Source organism: Excalfactoria chinensis, chromosome 4 (genome assembly GCF_039878825.1).
Source record: "Excalfactoria chinensis isolate bCotChi1 chromosome 4, bCotChi1.hap2, whole genome shotgun sequence".
Classification (NCBI taxonomy): Eukaryota; Metazoa; Chordata; class Aves; order Galliformes; family Phasianidae; genus Excalfactoria; species Excalfactoria chinensis.
In genome coordinates, this window is record NC_092828.1 from 32948684 (window position 1) to 32973780 (window position 25097).

Genomic DNA, 25097 nt, shown 5'->3' on the forward strand with positions numbered 1-25097 from the left:
TGCCAGTGCTTTGCCATGAACACTCAAAGCAGTTGTGTAGCCAGGAGGCAATAGTTTTATATTTACTGCATGGTCATCCAGCCTTTTGGCTTGCCTGAGTCACAGTGAGTAAAGAGGAATTTCAGGTTGATGTTTTGGATGTTGCTGAGTAATGGGTGTGCACCCGGCTGGAACACACAGAGGGCAAGAGCTGGCACTGTGATGGTGCAGGGCAAAACCAGGCTGGGCCATGGGTTGGACATGCCTGATTAGTGAAATGATGGAATTTATCTCCTACCCAAAAAACAAACCATTCCAGGATAGCTCAGGTCAGTGAGGATATCCTTCTAGAAATCAGGCAAGGCAAAATGTGTATTATGCAATTTGAGATCTTGTAGGAGGTGAGACAGTAGAAAGAATTCTACCAAATACAATGTTATTTCTATTGCAGAAGTTCCTGCTTTTTCCAGTGCTAGATATTGTAAGTACCTGTATTTAGAGATGTGAAAACAATTTCTTATACACTTAAACATGAAGGCCTAGCGAAGAACACACAGCATAGCAGTGCCTAGTAATTGGTAGTATCTGAAGGTTGTACAGTTAAAAATATGCTCTAAAATATATTAGAAACTAAATACAGCCTAATGTTATTATTATGTGGTAAGATGTGGTAAGTCTTACCACCATTACATGATAAGACTTTCAAAATCTAAATTCCTTATCCTAAAGCATGGGCGTAATATTCACACAGAAATTGCAAGTTACTTACAGCATTGCTATGTAAAATGCTTGCATATAACATATATATATATATGAATTCTGTTGGGTTGCCACACCCCTCTGTATCTCTTCTTTGTGGGCTGGTTGTGATTGTGAAGAGGTGAATCCTAGAGATGTTATTGTTGTAATTAGGATTTTTTAAAAGTTTGCAAGTGTTTCCTTCATTCCAGGAAAGGTGCTAACTTTGCGTTGTGCAGTGTTGAACGATGCAGTGACCTTCAAGCTGATCTCAGTAGAGATAGGATAAGCGTGTCAGCACAAGGCCACAAATTAACCCAGCTCACAAGCCAGGGCTGGGATATAGCATCACGCTGCTGTGCCTTTCCTGCTGTTATGGCTGACCTGCGTGCCCTGCCATGCAGACATCTTGGCTGATTTGGTGTTTTTAGAGCGTGCCTCATTGCATGATGTCAAGTGCCTGATGAAATACTGGTAGGTGAGGCTTTGCTTGCAAATGCTTTATTTGGGAGGTTTCTGAAGTCCTGGAAGAAAATATTAGTGCCTGACAAGGCTGTTCCTCATTTTTGGAGCTGTTCTACTTCAATAACAGTGCTCTAATTGGGCCATTTATTCACCGAATTAATAGGACACTTGGGATTTGAATGTAGGTTTCTTGCAACCTGAGTGATGGGCTATAGGTTAGTAAGCGTTACTCTGTTTTTTCTCACTGGAGTTCACCTTCTGCTCATTCCTTACTATTTACTACTGTTTCACCAATATACTCCTGCTCAAGCCAGTTTCCTCCTGCTTTGAAATTTATCTTCTGTAATCATTAGTGTCACTAGGAAAAATTTGCATACCTTGCAAGTTCTGATTTTGGCAGTCCTGTGCTCAGGAAGAATAGCATCTGTTCAGTACGCTCATTGCAGGTGGTCCAGGAGTGCTAACATGGCAAAGTAAAATGAAAATGCTGTCTGTAATCCAGCACTGTACGTGGTGTGGTACAAGCTTGTTTTCTTCTTTGCAAGAGCTTAAGGGATGGATGATAAATTGACCTGTGAGGCAAAACCTTGGTTAAGCTGACCTGCAGTTTTTTTGTCCTTCTTTTTCACATGAAGTCTGTATCTGCTCCCTGTATCCCTTTCCAATATAGAACACAACCTTAACTTGTATAAATAAATAATTAATATAATAATATTAATAATAAATGTATAAATAAATAATAGATAAATAAATAAATAAATAACCGTTTTGCAGTGTGCATATGAACTGATGTGGCCAGCTCAAATTTGAACCGATCTGGAAGCTGGGCATCAGTTTTGGTCGGATTTTTGCAGAATTATTTCTAGTCCTTTCTATCTGGGGTTTTCTGTTAACTACGATGACATAGATGTCACATTTTAAAGAAAATTCTTTCAATGTTTTTAGGAATATTTCATTTTACACATTGCAAACTTTCAGAGCTCCAGCCAGTACCATCCAGTTTTTGACCTTGAGTAAGTTGGAGGAAATGGGTAAATTACTATAGTCATTGTTCATTGCTTTTGATGTAGCCTTCTTGCTGAAACATAAAATAGCTAAATATATAGAGGCATTCAATCATTTGATGAACTCAGTTACGGTAAGGCTTCCGATAATATCAGACAGACAGGACTGTTAGGTCTTTATTCCCAAGGTTTCCAAGAAGTCACAAAGAGTTGTTCAAAAATTATTCCTTTTGGAAAGCCCCTGCTTTTAAGTGATGATGATGATTAATCCAGACAGACTATTGCCTTTATGTTAGCTATAAATTGGGACCCTTTCTCAGTGTGTTTTTGTGTTTGGTTTTTTTTTTTTTTTTTTTTTTTTTTTTTTTTTTTTTTTTTTTGAGAAGACAGATTAAATTCATGGTAATGTATATTTTTCTGTGTGACAGATATTTCTCCTGATTCTGGGTAGTGCTTTGTTTCACACAACTGAAGGTATAGTGGTATGGATAAGTTCTTTTACCTGGTGGGACAGGTAAAGGAAAAGCTGTGTATCAGATACACTGTTGTGTATTTAGTTTGAGACATGTAGTTGGCTCTGCAAATTAGCTTCAGGTATAAATTGCTTTTATTTTTATTATAGAAAAAAAAAAATCAGAACTGTCCCTTCAGTTGCATGTGATCCCGGTCTTGGTCTAACAGACTAATGCAGATCAGTGATTTCATAGCCTGGATCATTTCAATCTGTCATTGTAAGAAAATAATTTACTCAGAGCCACATTTGTGCTTTTCAAGTGCAACTCTCTGGATGTAATTTGAAGATTATTTTGACAAGAAGCCAAGTTGCTTCTTGACACACCATTGAAAGAGATTCTAATAAAATTCCTCCAGTCAGAATTGATCTTGTAAGTGTCTAAATGCTGCAAAATCTCTAGCCATTAAATGTAAGTAGGATGCTTTATTCAAAAATGTAAAGTAAATGTCAAGGTAAAAGTAAAAAGACATTTCAGATCTTTGAAATGCGCATAGATGTTGGAAGTACTTTTCATTACACAGTCCCATAAACAAGGAGCTGATAATTAAAAATAATATTACAATACTACTTTTAGATGAGTCAAGGCTAAAGACTCGTGCTTTAAAAGTGAAATCTACATTATGTTCTTAAGTCATAGAAAAATGATAAGCTGCATCTGGTGTGATACCTGAGTAATTCATGTCATTATTAGACTCAAAAATATCCATTTAAAAATAGATAGTATGTGAAAATATAACTTGAATAGATAATGCAATGCTTGTAAAAGATCACCTGGAAGGTGCTTTCTGATGACTGCAACTATTAATTCCAAACCAGCAGAAGCTTATGAGGCAGGGCACTGCAGCAGTGGGTTATGCCCTGGTCAGAGAGCTCTCATGTCACTGAGTTTTATCTTCAGCACTTGTTTTGTCTCTTTTCTCTGTCATGTAAGGAAAATAGGGTTTTGTGTTATTCATTCATCCATTCATTTTTATTCCTCAGAGGCCACTGGAGATTGTAAGGAGCTTTCAGTAGAAATTCCCTGATAGTCTGTATCTTTGGGCAGCCAAGGATTTAGTGTTTGTCATGCAGAGAGCATCTTGTTGTGTCTTACCCTGATATGCGACTTATCCCAGCTTGCAGTGGAACAGCAGAACAGGAGTAGGGTTTATGTAGTAGCATCTCTTAGTCCTCTAATAGTGTCAGTGTGTTTTGTCATGTATTCAGCAGGACAAAAGGGAATTTACAGGTGTATGAGTTAAAGTGGCTGCAGCTGTTTCTGAATTGACTGTCCGTAAAGATGACTTGTTGATGGCCAGACTGTTTTCATGATGCTGCTGACTGCAGCACTTGTGCCTAGAACAGTGGCGTATTTTAGCTATCCCAGACTTTGCGCTTAGGTTGTTGTAGTGCTGAAAGAACGGCATGAGATGGGAATGGGAATCTGGGACTGCCGTAGCGTGGCTTGGCCAGGAGAGGGGAATCGTTCCCCATTCATTTCCAGACGCTGTCTTGGTGGGAAGTACGACGCGGAACGTCTGCGCGTTTACGTCGGCACCATGTTTTGATCGGAAAGGCGGGTATGCCGCAGTCATTGGACTTTCCTGGATGTAGAAACGTGGATTTCCGGCTGGTTTAGGCCGAGTTGTTCGGCACTCCTGGTCGGAGTCCCCGGCCGGGTCGGAGCCGCCGCGTCTGTGCCGAGGGCGTAGGCTCTCTCCATGGTGCTGAACGCCCGCCACCCTGGGCACGGAAGTTGGGGAATCTCCATCTCCGTTGGGGAGGGAAAGGTGCAAAACATCCAACTTAGAAAACGGTGTAGAAGAACGTCTAGGGACATTTCTTTGCATATATGCTTAGTACTGCTGTTAACTTGTGGGATGCCTGAAAATTATCTTTGAGAATTCCACCCATGATTTTATAAGTGGCAGTGAGCCGTGGAAAAATGTGCTGGAAAGATTTCTTACATGATAGATCTCTTTGCCATAGGTATTCAGTGAAGCAATGTGTTATTAAACTATATGTTTCTATTACATCACGTGAAAGCAAAAGGGAATGAAAGTAGAACAGTTGGCTTTAGAGAAGCTAAGCAAGACTTCTTGATGTTGTTATTAATGTTGCTGATGTATTTTTAATATTGTTTTGTTAGACTGTTCTTATGAGTCCAAAGAAGCAGGAATATGATGATTGGTTCTGTGTGGTCACTTTATTTTTGACACCCACTCCCACTTCATTAGGCTGAACATTTGGATTTTGAGTTGATTACAGCACATGAAATACAAATATACAATTAGACCTGATGTTGCATATATGATATGACCTTTTATATACCATATATGTAGTAGGCAGGAATGTAAAGACACGTTACTTAGTCGTTATCTTTTTCTATACCTTGCAAGCTGTAACTTCACTGTAACTAACATGCTTGTGAAAGTTAATTGTTTTGTTTAATCTTTAATTTTTTAAGGTTCATTCTGTGGGTCAGATGGTTATTTATATATTTGTATATATATTTCTTTATATTCCGGGTGCTTAAGATTTTTTTTTTCTGACAGGTATAGCCATATAAACTTACAGTTCCAAGTAGATAGAGCCCACTTGAATGTGAATACGTGTGACCCAGTGCTAAATTATAGAGACACTTCTACGTGTACAAGCAAGAATACTCACACAAAGCTGATTATGTGCAGCACCTGAGTTACAACAGAAAGGGTTTAAAGTGAATGAGATCTAGGTCATGTGGAATTGCAGATTTTTGGAGCTATGGTGACCAGGCCAGTTTTCATGTTATGCGCTCTTGTTTTAAACTCATCGTTCTTACTTCCAGCATTATTTAATTCATAAAGTTATTTTATTTGCAACATCCTGAAGCTCTTAGCTCTAAGCAAATGGAATTCTGTTGCCAGAAACAACAAATGTATTTTGTAAAATTGGTTATACATTACACATACAACACTGTAGTTCAGTGGTAGTATTTTGCAACAGTATAATATGATTTCTGAATATAGTGAAGTATTTTATCAGATAAAAGCAACAGGAAAAAAAAAAACCAAACAACAAAACAACAACAATAACAAAAAACATCCTCCTTCTGATTGTTCAGATAGCTCAATGGGAAGACTCTCACAGTGCCTGGGAAGACAAGTAAGAGGAAATTTTCATCATAGGTGATGGGACAGATCAGTCAGGGACAAAAGTGTAGTATGTGCAAGTACCTTGAAGCATGTAATTTGGTTTTTGTGAATTGATCTTGAAATATGCCCTATTTCTTATAGCTAATGTAATGTAGTAGTAAGAAAGGTGTAGAAAAAGCCTTCTTAGAAAAGGCCAGATCATTATGTCAAAAGGCACTCAAGCAAAAACCTTGAAAATGTTTCTATCATGAAAATGAAAAGTTCTAAACTCTTAGCCTCTCCCTTCACTTTTCTTGTTTTCTAGTGGGAGACACCAGTTCAGGTTGGGCAAAGGAGGCAGATATGCACCAAGTGGAGAACATGCCGCTCAGCCATGGCACTATGTGCTAGCTGGGGAACAGAGTGAATGCAGATCCCAACCATCTACCTCAGACATGGGTGTGGATGCCCTCATAGAATCATCTTGCTTGGAAAAGATTCAGGATCATTAAGTTTCACCATCAACCTGGCCTATCAAATCCCATCACTAAACTATGCTCCCTAGTGCCACGTTCCTATGTTTCTTAAATACTTCCATCACTTCTCTGGGCAAGCTGTCCCAGTACATGACCACCTTCTCTGTGAATAAATTCTTTTTAATGCCCAATCTAAATCTCTCCTGGTGCAATCTGAGGCCTTTTTCTTGTGTCATATTACCTGTCACTTGAGAGAAGAGACCGATACCCTTGCTGCAACCTCCTCAGGTAATTGTAGAAGGAAAGGTGATGAGATTTCTCCTCAGTCTGTTTTTCTACCAGACTTCTCTTCACACCCTTAAGCTAATCAACATCTTCCTTGTTGTGAGGGGCCCAAAACTGAACTGAGTATTTGAGGTACTATATCCCCACCAGTGCTGTGCACAAGAGGACAGACGCTTTCATAGTCCTACTCACCTCACTATTTCTGATGCTTGCCAGGATGCCCTTGACCACCTTTTCACTTTACTGGCTCATGTTCAGTCAGCTGTCAATCAGCACTCCCAGGTTCTTTTCTGCACGGCAGCTTTCCAGCCACTTTTCCCCAAGCCTGTACCACTGCATGGGGTTGTTATGACCCAAATGCAGCACTTGGTGTTTAGCCTTGCTGGATGTCATATGATTGGGTGGGACCTGTCCATCCAGCCTACCCAGATTCCTTTGCAAAGCCTTCCTGTCCTCAAGCAGATCGACAGCCCTAACTTTGTGTCGTCTGTGAACTTACTGAAGGTTCCTTTGATCCCTTCATCTAGATCACTGTTAAACAAAATGTCACTGATAAAAATGTTAAGCTCTTGTGTCGCCCGTGGAGCTGAGTCCACATTGTCAAGTTGCACCTACAGAAATGAGGACCCATGTGGGCGAGTGGCTGAGCTCTTTGCAGCAGATCCAACAAAAGTAAATACAGTGTCTAGGAAGTGCAAGGAGGGAGCCTGCAGAATGCATTGCACAGTCTGGGAATCAGACATGGTAAATCTGCATCATCTTTGATCCCTTGGATCTTTCTTTGTATTAATAGCAACTTCTGCCCCCACAAGATCAAAACTGGAAACAATAACCAGATGAAAGAAAGTAATGCAGGAAGGTGAGGGTGGGAAGTAAGATGAGAATACACACTGCAGTGTTGAACTCAGTAATTGTGGTCCTGATTCAACGTCTGTTTCAATCAATAAAGTGCCTGCTGTTGAATTTGGTGAGCTATTGTGTCAGACCTTGTTTGACTTAATTAAAATAGAAAGTGACATCAATATTTTCAATCAATATCATAACAAATTAGTGATATTTAGAACTAAGGCATCATAGCTATTGTCAGAAAACAGGAAAATGGACGTTCTTACCAGAAATACATATCTTTAGTTTAGTTTGGATTCTGAAAAAAAAAAAAAAAAAAGGAAAAAAAAAAAAAAAGAAAAAAAAAAAAAAGAGGATGCTTCTTGAACTGCTGTCTTTGGCACAGCTGCAGTGTCTCCTCCTTATGTCTGGGATGTTCAAATAAGCCGTATGCATCAGTCTCTGAAGTGCTTTTTTTATATCCCTTTCTTGGTGTTCAGAAAGCTGGTAATGCATGCAAAATCATTGTCATGTCATAGCTTGGACAGTAATAAAGGATGACTGCAAGGACTTTTAAAATTTGAGAAGTATAGCTTTTGTATCTTGTGTTGTTTTTTGTTTGGTTTGTAAGCATCTGCCTATAACAGTGGTACCTTGGATGTGTAGTTAAGCTGCAGAACTTTGCCTTAATACATTGTGGATTTTGTAAATTCAGATGTATCCAAAGAGAGTTTGGATTCATGGATATCAGCCTTTGAGTATTGCTAAATAGATTGAAATATCTAATACAGATGTCTCTCAATCTGAAATAATTGGAAGGTGGAAGAGCACTTGAAGAAAATTTTGTACATTTGTCTTTTACTCTTTGCTACATACCTGAATTTTAGCTGTTGTTTGAGACAGAAAACTTTGGTCTCATCCTGTAATGATTGCTTATAAATCCTTTGTATCATTATGTGCTTGCTCTTATCTCAGTTTCTTCATCTTCAATATAGTAAAATCCCTTTTTTTAAGAGCAGATTAATACTTTCAGTATCTCCATCAAGGCAAAGATAGCTAAGCAGTATCATTTTTTCTGTTTTGATTCTAAATTACATGTAAAGAGTCCATTTTTGGACTGGATGATCTTTTAGGTCTTTTCCAACCTTGGTGATTCTATGAAAGTTTCTCTCAGCACTGAACCAAACAACTTGAAGAAGACCACTGGTCAAGGAAAGGTGTGGTGTTGCAAATATTACTGTGTTGTTCTTGGTATGTTTATAATACCACTGAAAGTCTCAGTGCTGTGAATTATACCCCATTTTTGCATAATTATGCTTTCTTGTATAGTAGGAAAAGACATTATTACTGGTCTAATTTGCATGTATTAATATATGTGCTATAAGTTGCCTTTTTCCATTTCTTGTTCTCTATTGTTTCTTTTTAGCTAAAAACATAGATGTAATCAAGGCACAGAAAAAAGCCAGAGTCTAGTTTTGTGTGTCATTTTTTCAATTCCGATTACACTGATTATAGTGATACTGCTGTCTGGCCCAAAGCTTTCCGGAACACACTGTCCTCATATATTCAGCAATGTCAGAATGAAAATACGTGGAGCTTTTTAAAATCTTAGTGTCTTAGTGTTTTTTTTTTTGTTTTTTTTTTTTTTTTGTTTTTTTTTTCTTTCAGAATAATATAAAATCTGTAAAGAATGGATATGTGATTGTTAAGTGATTTGTAGGATGACTTCAGAATTAGGACAGTTGCTACTACATATAAATAATAAATGAGAGTGTGAAGTGAACAATAAGTAAGGCAGGAGGCAGTTTATAAACATAGTGTATATTTCCATAGTTGGCTTTGTGCTTTTGCTTTCAAAAGAATTAGTTTGTCTCCTGTTGTAGGAATATGTAATTCTGGCTGAATGTGCCCAAGGCATCCAAATCAGTTTAAATAGTTGAATTAAGTACAATGTTACACTGCTCTGGCACTCCATTATTTTTGCCCCTGTGAAAAATACTCCGTCTTTTCCATGTTCATTCCTTAAGAAACAGCTTTGTTAGAATCATTTCCCAATCAATAGGAGAAGGATGCCTGCTTCTGACATTGAACCCTGCTAGAATATCAACAGGGAGGAGAGGTCGGCATCGTTTTTGTGAGTAGAGCTAAGCTAGTTCTGCAAGTCAGCTCTCTCCAGGTCACTGGAGAGTTCATGTCTCCATACCAGATCTAACTCTACCTTTCAGCAAGGAGAGGTATAAATCACTGCACAACTCGTATGGGCAGACGTTGTTGTGGCTGCGTGACTGAGAAATGATGTATAGATGCACTTGTTAGATATTATGTAAAAGTTAGGCAGCACAACTTGTAGTGAACATAACTCTCAGACAGACTTTTGGTCTGCCTTTTCCATAAGGGTCTTCTTCAGTGCTGGACTAATGGTGAATCGCCCAGTTCTTGTATCTGCAAGATTATTGTCTTATACTGGGACAGGCCTTTCCCATTTTTAGCTGTCTGAAATCAATTTTGTTTTTCAGCCTATTTCCTGAATGCGCAAGTGGTGTAGAACTAGAAAGAACAGTCTCTGTTCTGGATTTGAGGTGCGAAAGGCTTTTCCCACTCCATCATTTCCTCCTTTTTTTGTAACACTGGAAATGATGAGAACAGAGTTGAGTCACGCTATCTGATGTTATTTATAGGCTAGGTTTTAGCTTCTCTCACCGCCCACGTGATTTACGGGGAGGGAACCTCATCTTTATGAGAGGGACCCCTGTTAGTGGATGTGCTTCAGGGAAGATAATTGCTTGTTTACATTCTCTCTTCTTGTACTCAATTACTGTTGATTTTCATCCAGTAGGTTTTGCGTAGATGGAAGATGCTGGTTTGTTCAGCAAATCATGTCTCTCTACCTGAAAGCTGGCAGTTAAAACCAAGTGCTGATCATAGTGTGGCTAATAAAGCACCTCAGTGCAGGAGCTGGTGAGTCAGGTTAAAACAATAAAACCTGGAGAAATTAGGACATCAGGCCAGGAGGTTAATAATATATATGCCAGTTTGTAAGCCAGGGAGTAGGAACTGTAACCCTAATTAAGTACCCACACAGCTGCAGATCACTTGAGAAGGTTATTCACTTGAAGCCTATTCACAGATGACACTGGAAATTGTACAAGTTGAGATCTTAAAAGCTTTCTTATCCCAAATGGGAATTTGTTGAATCTCAGTAGTTATGTTATTTCTACATTCAGAGCTAATTATGTCAAATGGATTTCAGGAAAAAAAAAAAAAAAGAAAGAAAAAAAAAAGAAAAAGAAGACAACAACACCAAAACACCAAAAAAAACCCCCCAAAAAACAAAAAACAAAGCCGAAACCCAACCAAATCCCTTTTCCTGGTGTTGTGTTCTTTTTGTGTTGTGCGTCTGCCCACTCCTACATACTCCCCTCCTACGTACTGTTTGTGGCAGCATCTCTGTTTTCTGCTTTTCTCATCCAGCAGCTTTGCAATATATTTTCTATGTTAAGGGGGAAATTGCGTGGTCTCCATTTTTGCTGATCAGATCTTTAAAACTTAATCTTCTGTTTGATGTCTACAGAAGGATTACTGTTTGTAAAGATCAGGAAAATGCTGTATTTACAGGGCAGTGATTAGCCGTTCTCTACTTTTGTCAGGGAAATCTCTCTGTCTTGAAACAGAACACTTCTTTCCTGCAGGGACATTAGCTGTATGAAGTATAAGTGATACGGACTTGATGTATCCCAGACTGGATATGTTCTTTCCAAAATAATCTATTAAAAGCTACTTCTTTTTTGCCACGTGGCGATTAAATACTTTCATGTCTCTTTGAGGTCAGGGGAAGATGTTTATGATACATAATGGTGAACTCACCGAACTGAAGTTCTTTCTCAGTGATGTTAGGAAGAATGTTTGCTATTTCATTTTGTCTCATTTGGCACCAGTTGTTCAAGCATCCATTTTTTTTCTATCACGAAGAGGGGTTATGAAGAACATCAAATTCTTTACTGTCTTTAAGTGAATTTTCTGGAAAAAGGAAAAAAAAAAAAAAAAAAAAGCGATTTGAGACTGAGCTGATGACTGTGCATGTATCGTTAGAAGATGACAAACCATTTAATCAGCACTGACTCCTGTAAACCCTCCTATGCATCAAACCCTATTGTGTGCTTTACATCTCAGGGCTTAAACTTTTAGTGGCTTATGGATATCTTAAAGCACAGTTTCGGAAAATCATAAGAGCAGGATTTGTAAGTATGGAGGCCTGTGATCTGATCTTATTTTCAAATTTCCTGCTTAAAATTGCTCAAAAAGGTTGATTTAGAAGGTAAGCTTTCAAAATTTGCTGAAATCATCTACCCTGCCATAATGTCAGTCTTTGAGCACCCTAAATCACTAATCCATTTGCCCTCCATGGATTTAGGCTTATGGATAGGTCTGAATAGTTGACAGTCTCGTGTTTTGTTTTACTTTTCTCAACCACAGCATTATTTTATTTGCAGCCGGTGTCTTTCAAGTGTGTAGGTGACAGCTTCAAATATGTTTCTGAACATGCTACAGATGGAGGAAGATGCGGGTTTTCTTGCTGCAGCTTAAGAGGGGAAGGCAACCTGCAGTCCTGTTAAAGAATCCAATTTTCTTGTATATTTTATCCCCTTCACTGCTTCCACCTGTCTGGATTTTCTGTTGCAGTTGCTTGTTTTCTTGTGATTAGCTCAGGCTATCCCAGTTCCTGATAAATGGGAACGACCTGGAGATAATCAGCCAGACAAGGGCTGTTTGCTGGCACTCTGAACTCTACTTCTTCTAATGTTTTCTTCCATTTTTGACCAAGGCAGGCAGATGACTGGCTCAGACACAAAATGAATGCCTCTATAACGCTTCATTGCAGAAAGAAGTGCTTTATGAAAATTTGGTCTTGAATATTTGTGAAACTGTCAAAGTGATATCTTGTAGAAATAACACAAGCCATCAATAATGATTAGTTCCATGGTATAATAAATGATCTTAGTCTACATGGACAGTGCACAACCAAGCTCCATGTGTACAAGAATAACATGAGATCAGGATTAGTCGTGGTCTGCTTGAGCTGCTGCCACATGGAGAGCTCACAAGACATCTGTTAGTGTTTCAGCAGTACTGTGCTATAGTGAAATTCATGATGCTCAGCTTTAGTGTCCACTCAGCCAGATTCAGTGTGAAATCGAGGAATACACTGCAAAGGGAAATCCAACAAAGAGTAATCCTTTCTTGGCTTTGGTGACGTTCAGTGCTGCCGCACCCCTGGATCCTGGGAGCTGCCGAGGCCGGGCTGCAGACATCTCAGCTTGGCTGCAGGCAGCAGCTTCCCACAGGGCCTGCCTGGCAGTCTGGGTCAGCGGTGGTGGAGGGAAGTGAAATGGGATCAGCTGCCTGCCATGGACTAATGCAAGGCTCTTTTTATCTATGCATGTCCTGTTTTGATAAATAAATGCTTGATGCTAGTAGTGATAACTGTTAACCCAGGGAGGCGGGAGAGGAGCTTTGATGTGCTGGTTTTAGCTGGGGGATAAGCAATGAGGGAATGACAGACCCATCTGTCTCTGATATTAATGCTAGAAATTAATGCCTCTAAAACAAATGGCTGGTGGAGGGAGGGGAGGGACTAATTGACAACATGTTCTTTCTTTCTGTCTCTTCTGGTCTCTCTTGACCCACAACTTCAATAATTCTTCCCCATCTTCAGCACAGGGCTTCTCAAGTTGCCTTAGGAAGCACGTGAAAGCAGCTTTTGGCACTGCATAATAAAGAGCAGCACACTGTGGGGTATTATTTTTACCTCGGCAGTGCTGAGCAGGGCAGGCTGAGCCCTGATTACACCGCGTACTCCCCTCCCAGCGTCCCCCTCCCCGCTGCATTGGGCTTGCTGCTTAATGCAGCCCTCCTGATGCAGCCTCACGTGGCTGCATACAGGCACAATGAGGACTTGAGCATCGCCGGCTGCGCTGAGGCAGAGCAGGCGCTGCCTGCAGGTGGGCTGCCTGCACCCAGTGGCTCTCGCTCCCATTTCCTACCCACCAGCTGGACGAGAAGGGATGGGTCACCAGGAAGAGAAGAGAGGGCAGTACATGCCAGGCTCCCGCACCCAGGCGCAGCGGCAGCAGCAGTAAGTCACACTGCACCATTTTTTTCTCGCCCTGCAGACAGGCAGTGTGAGGAGCTGCAAGGAGCTGCTCCCTCTCCGGCGGGTGGGCATGCTGAAGTGGAGCCTTCCTCCCAGTGCGGAGATGCAGCCTCTCTGAAGGAATCCCCAGAGACCTTCCCAGTTCGGTGCTTTGCGCTCAAAGGCCATTTCTTCCTGTCCAGCTAGGCTCATGTTTTGCTTGCAGTCACAGCTGAGCTGAAGAGGTTCCTGCCTGCTTGCAGCTATTTGCTGGCTGCACTCTGACTGCGAGCACTTTCACACGGTGCATGGATGTGGCTCTTGTGCCCCTGAATTATGGGTGCTGCAGAGCCCTGACCTTTCCCGGGCTGTCGGAGGAGTGGATTACTGCGCCAAGTGCTAGCTGGTGGCCAGCACCACTGCAAAAAGACTGACCCACCTGGATACACGTGAGTGGGGGGCACAGCTGCTCCAACATGGCTCATGCAGCTGCTTCCATTAAAAAAGTTCGAGAGTCTGAACTGGAAGAGAGGGAGAGAAACCTTGAGAAGGAAAGGAAAAGGCAGCGGAAAATCTCTAGGGCAGATCGCAAACGAAAGGTATGAGGGGAAAACCTACCTCCTCCTTCTTCCCCCTGCACCCTTTCTTCTGTCTTTGTGGCACTTTGCAGGGGTTCATTGCCATGTGTAATGCTCTATCCTTCATTTCCCTTCCCCATCATCTCATTTTTCCCTGTCTGCATCCCTTCCCACCCTCTCCATGTCCTACTGAGGCCCTAGCCCAGCCGCAGTGGGACAGGAGCGCTGCCTGTCATGGCAGCCCACAGCCACACAGCGAGTGTGCACACCAGGGGAGCACTGGCAGCCCCAAAAGCACTGGGAATGGGTGTCATTGCTCAGTAGCCAGGTGCTTCTGCCTCCAGCTCCTCTGAAGAAGTTGGCAGGGAGGGAGGTGGCTGTGGTGGTGACTGCAGTGTGGAGGTTTGTTTCTGCATTTCACGACTGCAATTTTTCCACAGTTTGTTGTTTTTACCTCCACTTCCCACATTGGTGGTAGAAATGCAGCTAAATGCTGCATGGAAGACCCCTGGGTGGATGAGCTGGGTGGCTGTTCAGTGAGGTTTCAGTCATTGGTGCTGTGCTAGCAGCCGTGATTCAGTGCCTTTACACCGTACACTGCAGGTATGTTTGTCTGCCTGTGGCCTGAAACAAGTCAGCAGTTTGTTGCATGTTTGTGTCAGCTGCTGGTGACAGTTTCTGATTCTGTCAAGGCCTATGTGGTATTTAGAGGCTTCAGGTTTTGGGAGGCTTCTCCTAATTTATAATAAGCTGTTATTTTCCTTCTGCATTCGAATGTGAAATGCTCTGGTTGCTCTGGAAAGAAAACCTAACTGCAGAATAAAAAAATGACTATAAATGATGTATTTGCCAGATCACTCTATGGTTTCCAAGGACACAAGTAATGTACGGTGGTGGTGAAAACATGAAAAGGTCTGAAGCAGCTGTAGAGGATAGCTGTAGTGCTGGGCTGCATCAGGACTGCCTGTGTTAATGCCTCCTCATTGCTGCTTTTCTCCCCCATCTCAGGAGCCTACTGATTTTGGTACATGTTAACTCATTCACTGACACTATGATTTGATCCGTTCTTTATAAATATCTTGTGAAAGGGATAGCAGCAAGAGATATAATTAATCTGTCCCATTTTCCTTTTCTCCCACATTGCATATAAACACAGATCTCTCTGTAAAAGGAAAAGGATCGGAATCCAGCACTGTGACGTTTGAATTTACAGACTCTTTTGGCAAACGTGTAGGATTCAGGAGCAGCCATCTGCTCCCTTGGCATACCTGAGAAATTCTGAAGTCATTTTATATTCAATCTTATGGATTTCACATGCTGAACTGCATAATTTAAGTAAATTGGTTGAGGCTGTTGGATTCCTTTGGGACCTGTGGGTATGATTTCCCTGATTTTTACAAGGCCCTGTTTGCAGGGTGCATTAAGTTGCATTGCAATTCTCTTTATCAAAACAAGAATGTCATTTCTAGTGTATGCAGTGCTTGGGTGCAGGGGCAGAGCTGCTTGGGGCAGATTGTGATTACTGTCCTAATCCCCTAAATGGGACACTGCAGCATAAGGTAGTTTTTGTGATTACATTCCTGATTGTGGAATTTGCTGTTAAATAGCCTTGCTTTTTTGTTGTCTAATGTTTGTTTATTTGCTGGAAAGTCTTCTCTTCACATTTGCCCAATACTCATCTCAGTTATTTAACCACAGCATGTGTTGTTTTTTGTGAATTTCATATACCCTGTTTCATAAATGTGTCAAACATGTATTCTACTATTTTAATTAGAGAGGGATGGAATTAATCGTGCCCCTCCTGCTATCTCTGTTCTGAGAGTGCTGCATCTCCCTGGCTGGGAGTTGGCTCAGTCTGTGTTCATGTTAGCAGTAATATCTGGTGGTGCAGGCTGTCGGGTGGATTTTCAATTCTAGGAAGCACCAGTAGTCTTTGCTTAGAAAACACTGTGAGCATAATGGTGTTTGCTCATCTTCCTTTTGAATATTCAGCAGTGGACCTTGCTCCGTTCTCCCTTTCACTGCAGCTGTACCTTGCTGTTACATAAACAAGGGCTTGGCTGCACCTTCCACTTTCCTTCAGATGTGTGGGCTGGGCCAGGCATCTCCCTCTTGCTCCTTCTGCATGAGACAAACAGCAGTACAAGTATGGCTTTGTTCATATCTGTGTACATGCCCATGCTGCACAGAATACATAGCACTGATCAGGTCATATCTATATGCATATGTATATACACACACATTCATGATATCCACAGTATCCAGAAAATATTTAACATGCTTTATGTAGAGTAGATAAAATGATGTTTATTTCATCACTGATGTGGTTTATATATGTATTTTGATATGTGTTTTTGTTTTGCTTTGTTTTTTGTTTTTAATATGTCACATTGCTGATGAAATACAAATTGTTCAACAGTGTAATGGGAGCATCTTCTAGTAGGTGCAATGCCTCTCAGTTTTTGTCGACTCCCTTGGAAAATGGTGGCAGTCAGCAAAAAGTATTTGTAGGCCCATGAGAGATGAAAGCTAAATGAATATGGATTGTCTGCACTTAAACTCTTTCAGCATATGGATTGTATGGTCCCAGATTTGTGATTCACTGAAAAGCTCTTCCGCTGCAGTGACTGGATTTTCAGTACAGCAGAGACCTATTTTGTTTCTAGGAACAAGAGTGAGCGAGTATGCTGTAGTAAGCTATTGTGAACGGTCTTCTTTGAATTCTCGTGTATTTTGTATGCATGTATCTCTGTATAGTGATCCATGCTGAATGCTTGAACTGCTTGGGATGGAAACTTTTCTCTGACCCTGGAAGATCTTGATTATGCAAAAGAGGACAACGAAGGACTGCAGCTTTATCTCTTCCTCTCTGGCAGTACACTGGGCAGCTGTTAGCACTGTCCTGTGCTGCTGCGTTCCAGGGATACTGCAGGGTTTGGGATCTTTGTGGATGTACCCATTCACTGGAGTATTTTGCTTAATACTGTTTTGCAGTGTGATCATCTTCTGTCTTGACTGCAGCGTTACAAACCATGACTGTAGCTTACGTGCCTCTTGGGTAGGACAGAATCTTCCTCATTGTCATTATTTTTGCTATGTGACATACTTCTGGACAGTAACAACACCTTAGTCCTTAACAGAGCTAGGAAAATGACCTGCATCAGCAGCACTCTTGCTCAGATGGTGTGTTTGCATGTCTTGGGCATCCATAGTTATTTAGAGATTAACAGAAGTATTCCACATCCATAAATTAGGAAAAAGGTGTTTGTAAGCTGACAATGAAAGTCCAGACCCTCTCCTTCATTCTTCCTGACTTGATTTCTAGAACCAGTTGATGGGGATAGGCCCTAGTCGCATATAGCCCATCTCGCATTCACATGGGTAATTTTCATTTATGCATGCGGTTTTCCTTTGCGATGTTGATGCAAATGAAGAATAAAATGTGCATGTAAACACAAACAAAAATGCAGTTGGACACCTGATTGTACCAAGAGCCTTAAAAAAAAAATAATCCGGGTGTCAACAGAGGAGGTGAGCAGGTTAAGATCTGTAGATAGCATCAATGTTCAGGCATGACTAATTTAGTTCCAGCTGAGCTCAGGCTGTGCGAGGCCTGGATCTGCTTGCTGTACAATGCTGGTGTGCGACAGCTGCGTATCACTCACCTTCTGCAGAGTGAGAAGAATGAAGGGGTACGATTACATTGGTGGTCACCCACTGAGTCAGCAGCAAACCTGGAATTACAGCCTTGGAATCCAGCTTCCTAGACCCTGGCAGTATGTCACACACACTTGCTTTCCCCTATCTCTAATGCTTATAAAACAGACAGAGCTTCCTCACTTTGCATGTGACAAGCATTTAAAAGATCTAAAATCAAACCCCAGACACTCCCCAAAAAGCTGTTATCAGAAATTGTTTTTGCTGCTGAATAGAAGTGATTCTTGACAGTATAAACATGGTGTGCTGATTCCTGATACCCTTTTACCATCAGTGCTGAGGACAGAGTTTGGCCTCTGGGCTCTGCTGTCAGTAAGTGGATATTTACTTAGTATTTAACTAAACAATTTAAAAAAGTGTTTTTTAAACTTTATTATCTTATATCTATTTTTAATAAGGCCAGCCTTACAAGTTCAACATCCTTTAGCAACTTACCTCAAAATTTCCTGCAATGGCAGATATATTTGCTGCTGCTGGCCAAAAGAGATTGGGAAACAACAGCATATCAGAGCATTTTGTCCTTCATTTGACACCCTAAGTACTCACATGCAAAGCTCACATACAGCTGCTGCTTCTAGGCAATATCTGTAGAAGGGCAAGGCTGGAGGGAGAAATAAAGGGCTGCTACTGTCTGTAAAATTCAGGGGCATGGAAAAGAGTCAACATTGAATAGACGGCTTCCATCGCATAACTGCAGAGGGCAGTGAGTAAATTTTCTTTGTGTTCCATCAATATCAAGATATGTTCTTACATTATCACCTCCTTTTTAATGAACTGAATAGCAGAAAGAAATCCCACGTTCAGAAATTGCTGTAGAAATGAATGTCGCTTTTGTGTCTCGGAACCGAGAAGAAAAGCCCATTTGAAACTGAGGTGTACTTTGGGCAGGAGATGTTTGTGGAGCCATCCTTCACTCTTGGTCAGTTGGTGTTCATGGGTGCCAAATACAGCATCTCCTCTGGTCTGAACATGCTGCAGGATCTGGGAAGAATTTGCATTTGGCTAACAAAGAGAAAGAATCTTGTACTGTTTAACTTCTCTCTATCTGGGGCCTTAGGGCTTATAGCAGCTTTAACCTCCTGTTTTTTCTTTAGCACTGAACATGCCCTATCTGTTCAATGTTCTGTTTGTTGCCTTGACCAAGATTTGTGTGATTCACTGGAATTTCTGGGTGTTTCAAATGCCTCTTCAACCACAAAAAAAAAAAACTTTTTGTTTCATAACTGAGTGTTTGCATAGATGGTGCCTATTTCTGATGGCTTTTGAGTGTTTACCTTCTGTACCTCAACCTTCTGTTTTCATTATGCAGATAGTTTCTCAGGATGAAAATAATACCACAATTTGATTCCTTTTTATAAAGAGCAGCTTCTTTTGATGACGCTGTATTTCATAATAAATTGGTATTTGTTGCTTCAGTTTATAGATGCTGTATCTCAGAGGAGTGATATGCACATAAATGCAACACTGAAGTTTGCAGATAATTCTGTTTTGTTGGTGATGTACTGAATAATTTACCAAGCCACTATTATGAAGTTTAAGTTGGTCCTTTGCAAAAGATCCTACAGTGTCCATTCACATATAACGTATTTGCTGGACAGGCACCCTCACTGCATTTAGTGAATGCAGTGTTTGGCACGTCTTTCTCAGACAAGTTTCCTGCAAAGTTCAGTGTGGGTTTATCCTGTATGAGGGAATCCAGTGGGGCTTTAAAATAATTGCAGGTTAACCTTCATCAGCCTTCTGCAGGTAGAGAGTGCTGCTGTGGTGCCAAATATCACTATGTGTGTTGTCTATTTTTCTTTGAGAATTTTGCATTGTTTGCCATAACCACACTGGGAACAAATGAACAATATACAGAAATAAAGCAAGCCTAGGAGTTGTATTAAAGACTGATGGTTACCAATTCTCTTACTTCTAGTAGGAAAGGAACAGTCTTCATGACAAGTTTAAATTTACTCACCTTTAGGTTTGCTTCTTAACAGTACCATGATTTATATGTGGCTTTTAAAATTTAATTTCCTTGGTAACTTTTGAAAGACAAGATTGATTTGGTTTCAGTAAATCCTATGTAGGTTGTATTTGAAAACACAGATCATTTACCAAAGCATGTGTTTTGTACCTTGTGCCTCTTTGCAGCTTTAGGTTAAATGATTAATATCTGAGACACTTGAGAAAGTGTTGTCTGTTGAGAGATTGATGACGTTGGCTAGAATATTATGTCACAAACTAAAGACAGTGGCAATGCTCTTGTGTGTTTAATGAGGAGAAGCATTGGACTTGATCTATAATAAAGCACATGCTTGGAACCCACCGGTACCTTCCCTTTCCATTTGTGAAGGTCTGGTGTGAGTCTTAAATTCTCTCTCATTCCCTTGTGGTAGCACAGGGAGGCCTGGAGTGAGTGATTATATTATAATCCTTCCAAAAAAGTTTGTGTGAATTCTCCCTCACGCTTCCATTGTGAGAGGATGGAGCAAGAATAATATCTGTGTGGATCTTTGCTAGGGCCTGGTGGGAGCTTGTGTGCCACTCCCTGCTGATAGCTGGGATCGTGGACCTTCTCTCAGCACGATAAGACAGTGATACAAATGGAAGTATCTCCTTTCCTCCCCCAGAAAAAATAAACCCTTGGATTTACAGCACAGCTGCTAGATACTGTAACAGGAGGAGTTAGATGTGTTCCTGATGTACTTCATCTGTCCTTTTGCACTGGCAAAGTTTTTGTCTCTCACTCCAACTATCTCAGTAATACGAACTTTTGTGAACTTCAGAAGAGCAACAGAGAGAAATGCTAAAACCTACCTCAAGTGATTCTACTTCTCATGCTCTCCAGAAATTTAACAAGTGTCAGTCCTACTTACTGAGATCTATAAGTGATTTTAAAAGTCCACATTTATGCATTGCATGAAATTATCCCCAATAATTATTTGTGGCTATTTGATTGTTGGCTTTTGTTCTCTTTCTCCTCTGAAAAAGTCTTATATCCTTTAGATTAGTGACAGTGTCTGCATCACTGGAAGAATTGTTACTTTCTTTGGACAATTTTGTGTTGAGTAATTAAAAAGAATTGTTTTAAGGGAGCTTCTACAAATGCAGGATTTGGGGGAAAAAAAAGGAGAGAGAAAGAAAAAGAAGGAAGGAAGGAAAAGAAAAGAACAAGAAAAGAAAAGAATAAGAAAAGAAAAGAAAGGAAAAGATATAGAGATGTAAGATGCTAAACTGTGAAATGTCAAGACTTTAGGGATCTGGCTTCTGTAATTTAGCCCCTCAGGCTTTTTCACTGGCCTCCTGGAGAAAGTTTGGCACCTAACAGAAGTAAATAGTGGCATGATGAGATTTGGAAGCATGCCCTGGTGTATGTATGTGCCAACCTATAGCACATCCCAACCCTGGAAACAGTGAGTATGTACATAATCCATAATGGTTCAATAGGATTATGTGTCATTCAGGCAACAGTTCTTCCCCTGAGATGAAGTCTTACCCAGCACAGACTCAAAGCACAACTGGAACGTGTTTCTGCCCTGGAACAGAAATTGTTGTTCAGCCTTTTCTTTGTGAACATGCATATTAGTATGGCTTCAGAATTTAAACAAACATTTTTAGGAGCATTTAGCTCTTGATTGAGTGTCTGTTTGAATTCCTTAAGTGTTATTAAGACAGTATAGTGAAAGTGGAAACAAGCATTCTATGTACAGTTTGGAATGCTGACTGATATTTAACTCCTGTATGATGAATTTAAAGCAATTTAAAAATGATTTTGATGCCGATGCCTTAGTTAAGTGAATTGTTGTGTAAATTAGTCATTAATGAGATAACTGGCTGTCTTCCCTTCAAGTCCTGTTCATATTTGAATAAGGAAATACAGATTTAGGAGGTGATGTTCATTACTTACAGCATCATACTAAAGTTTGTGTAGAGAGTAGGACTAAACAAAGGGTAAATCTACTCTCAATAATTAAGGTTTTTGTTGGCCAATCTAACAGAAAACGTCCCATAGTCATTTTTGGTTCTAGAATATTCCAGAGTAGAGACATGAACTTGTCTTTAATTAGGAAAATCTTCCCCTGATGTCAGTGAGAGCTGCCTGTGGTAGGTCAACAATATCAGCCAGGTAGCATTTCTCAGGTGTGATGGACATGGCTGCATTCCCTTTGGGATCTATTCCTGTGTCCTGACAACATGTTGTGTATGTTCTCAAAGCTACTTTTAAGAAGCGCTTTCTATTTCTTTCAACCTGTCACAAACTTTATACTTTATCTTAAGTTTGGACTATTAAGCTAAGGTTCTTCCTCAGAGTTACAGCAAAATACTACAGCTGATGTTAAAAATGCTTCCATACATTAACCTGATTGTTTGTGCCCACACAGTACCTTTTATGTTGCCTTGTGAATGCAGTTGCTCCTTGTAGATTTCTTTTTTGTTGGATTTTTAATTTATTATTATTATTTATATTTTCTGTTCTCTGAATTGATTCCAAGCAATTTTTTTTGTAGCATCCATCATTGTAGCATTGGGTAGTTGTATGGGAGATTGGTAATCACAGCCTGAACCTCTGATTAATCAGCTGAGGCAAGTATGGGGGAGCACAGGTGAGAGTGATGTAGCTGTGCTCCTGGAAGGGGTGGAGCTCGACTCCATCCCCCTCTGAGACCTCATGTAAGGGCTGACTCCCACTGATGCAGCATCTCTTGGAGATCGCTCTCCAGTGAGGGCTGCCCCAGCTTCTTCAGCCAAGGCACCACCACTGGTGAGTTTTCCTTTGCTTATTCCTTCTGTACACTTGTTACCATCTGTATATTAACAACCAATACAGTAGTTTTGTTTGAACCTGTAATTATATTTGTTTCCTTGACTGGGAACTTGTTATGTAGAGGAACATCCACAGATTTCCTATACTTCACTACATTCTGATGGACACACCTGTTAGCAGCCTCACTGAGATGAAATTGGGCCCAGGTAGCTCAAATCAACAGCTTTCCTCACCAGTCAGTGGAGTCGTCCAGCTATAAGTAAGTGTAGAAGTTCTGCACTGTTACCCAATTATATACAGTATTAGAGCATATAATATGAATTACTGAAACTTGATTGACGTTGCTGAGTGAATTTCAGATGGTTCACAGAGTTGGCACTGTACAAGTGCTAGTATGTTTGGACTGCTCAAGGGTCTGCACTCAGGTAATGATTTATTCCATATATCATAAATGAATTTAGTAGAGCTTGCTGATTGTTTTTCAGGGATTGGTTCACATCTATGTCGGTGCTCATTCCTGTACTAAGAGCTAAACTCATGCAGCGTGGTAGAGTATTATGGTCTCTGTTATCCTACAGAGAGAGGAGAAAACAAAAGGGGAAGAGAAAGAATGCTGCATTAAAGAAGTTGTTTGCATGTGCCTTGGGGAGTTCATTGGCGCTAATTGTCTATGAAAGAAATGGAGCCATTAGGCTGTGAAAAACTTTACCATGCTTATTATTTGGAAAATATTAATGTGATGCTGCTGTTGTATATAACCTGAGGAAATATATTGATTTCATTTTCCCTAGTAATTCTATTTCTATAATTAAAATAAAGCCAGTATTGGGACACAGCACTCACTCAGAGTGGATACAGCCCTGATTTTCCCAGGATGGTAGAAAATGGTTTCAGCCTATAGAACCGTAATGCCTAACATTTCCAAGCTGTTTTAAGTTAAATAATTTAGACTTAACTTTAATTATTTACTTTTTCTGGCTTGTGCTCTGTCAGGATGTCTCATTGAGGCACGTCAGCGCTGAGCACCCTTGGAGCAGGCAGCACATCAGGAGAGCTGCCTAGAGAAAAGCTGTTAGTGCCTTGCTGCCCAGGTCCTTAACTTCCTACTGCCACTGTATTGTTGGTTGGTTGGTTTGTTTGTGCAGCGAAGAGGAGAGGAATAACATGGATCACATTGAAAGTGGCTGCTGTAGTGATTAGAGGCCGAGATGAATCAAATGAAGCCCTGATCAGCTATGGGGGAAGAGCTTTAGCAGGGGCTTTGCTGATGGACCTGGTGTTGGCCACCAGAGCTGCCTGGGGGATGAACCTGCTGCCTGCACTTCCAGGCAGTGGGGTGGCTCCCATCCCCCTCTGTTAAGCCAGGAGCATCGTAGGTTAACCCTGATTTAACCTCTGCACAGGGCCTTCACAGATTTAGTATCAGCTCTTTTAGTCACTGTTGGAAAGAGGTTATTAAAATAAGATGATGGATATTTCTGTGAAGATCTTACATTTGTTTATCAAAGTAAGAGGGAAAAAAAAAGCAATTGCCTATTATTGTTTTCACTGTTATGTGAGCCTTGAACTGATGTGCTACTGTGTGCAGAGCAGGCCTGGCTTTAGTGCTTCTGAAATCATTTTGCAAACAGCTTTTCATGGAGACAAAAGTAAATCAGTTTTTAAAGAAAAATATGTTATTTTGACTGGTCAGTCAAGTTTTTTCGTGGGAATGTGTAGGGACTCCATGGCAACTAGATCGAATGCACGCTGTGCTCCTGGTCCCGCTGCTGTGTGCAAAGCTGCCAGCCTGCACTCCCAGCAGCACCCACACTGCCCACGCTCAGCCCCAGCACCTGCAGCACACCGCAGCTCCAGGGAATGGCTGCTGCTCCATGGGTGTTTTCAGGTTGGCAAGAAAGTCCCTGTGATACTTTTTGTCTCCCGGTCTTCATTCTCACAGAGGCAAGGTAAAGCCTGCAGCGCTGTCTGAAAGGCAGAGGATCCTCTCAGATGCTTTTTGGGAATGCTTTATTTACTAACTCCTTCCTCGGATGCAGGTGCTAGCTGTATGCATCTTAGTAGTGCTGTTTCTGTGAAGGAGCGTCTGGTGTTAGCCTGGTGTTCTGCGGCCCGGAAAAAGATTTCCCAAACAACTGAAACCAGAAATAATTAATGGCTTTGCACAGAGCTAGCTCAGTAGTGGAGCTCCGCATTGCAGCACAAGGCTTCCCACAGGCTGGGGGGAAGGACGTGCATTGCTGTCTTCCCCATGCTGCAAAGGAACCGGGGCCTTCACCCTTGTGTTTTGTTATTTGGTTACCCTACATGTCTATAGCGTGGCATCATGGATTGATGTACAGTCATGGAAGCAGCACAGATACGATGAAGTTTGTTGACTCTCTGTGGCTGCAGCGTGCCCATAGGATTGTGTGGAGTTAAGCAAGCATGCCCAGGTTCACTGAGGATTTGTCCCCAGAAGGTTTGTTTTTAACCTTTGGTGCAGTGCTCTGATGAAAACCCAAGTGCATGTCTGCTCGGCAGTGCTTGGTAACTTCATTAAAA

The 25097-nt window shown here is 41.0% G+C and overlaps 2 protein-coding genes across 41 annotated transcripts in view; both read left to right on the top strand.

Annotated features, from left to right (window-relative positions):
- LARP7 (La ribonucleoprotein 7, transcriptional regulator) overlaps positions 1–25097 on the top strand; it is a 221947-nt gene that overhangs the window by 176435 nt on the left and 20415 nt on the right. The window lies entirely within an intron of this gene.
- ANK2 (ankyrin 2) overlaps positions 1–25097 on the top strand; it is a 328177-nt gene that overhangs the window by 139251 nt on the left and 163829 nt on the right. For 36 of the 40 annotated variants that reach the window (XM_072335061.1, XM_072335025.1, XM_072335031.1 and 33 more), the window contains exon 1: positions 13270–14107. The exons of the other annotated variants lie outside the window; for them this stretch is intronic. In XM_072335061.1, coding sequence (XP_072191162.1) covers positions 13985–14107 — 123 coding nt within the window. In that variant the 5' untranslated portion in view covers positions 13270–13984. Of the gene's footprint in view, positions 1–13269; positions 14108–25097 lie in introns of those variants that run through there. 40 annotated transcript variants of the gene reach the window in all.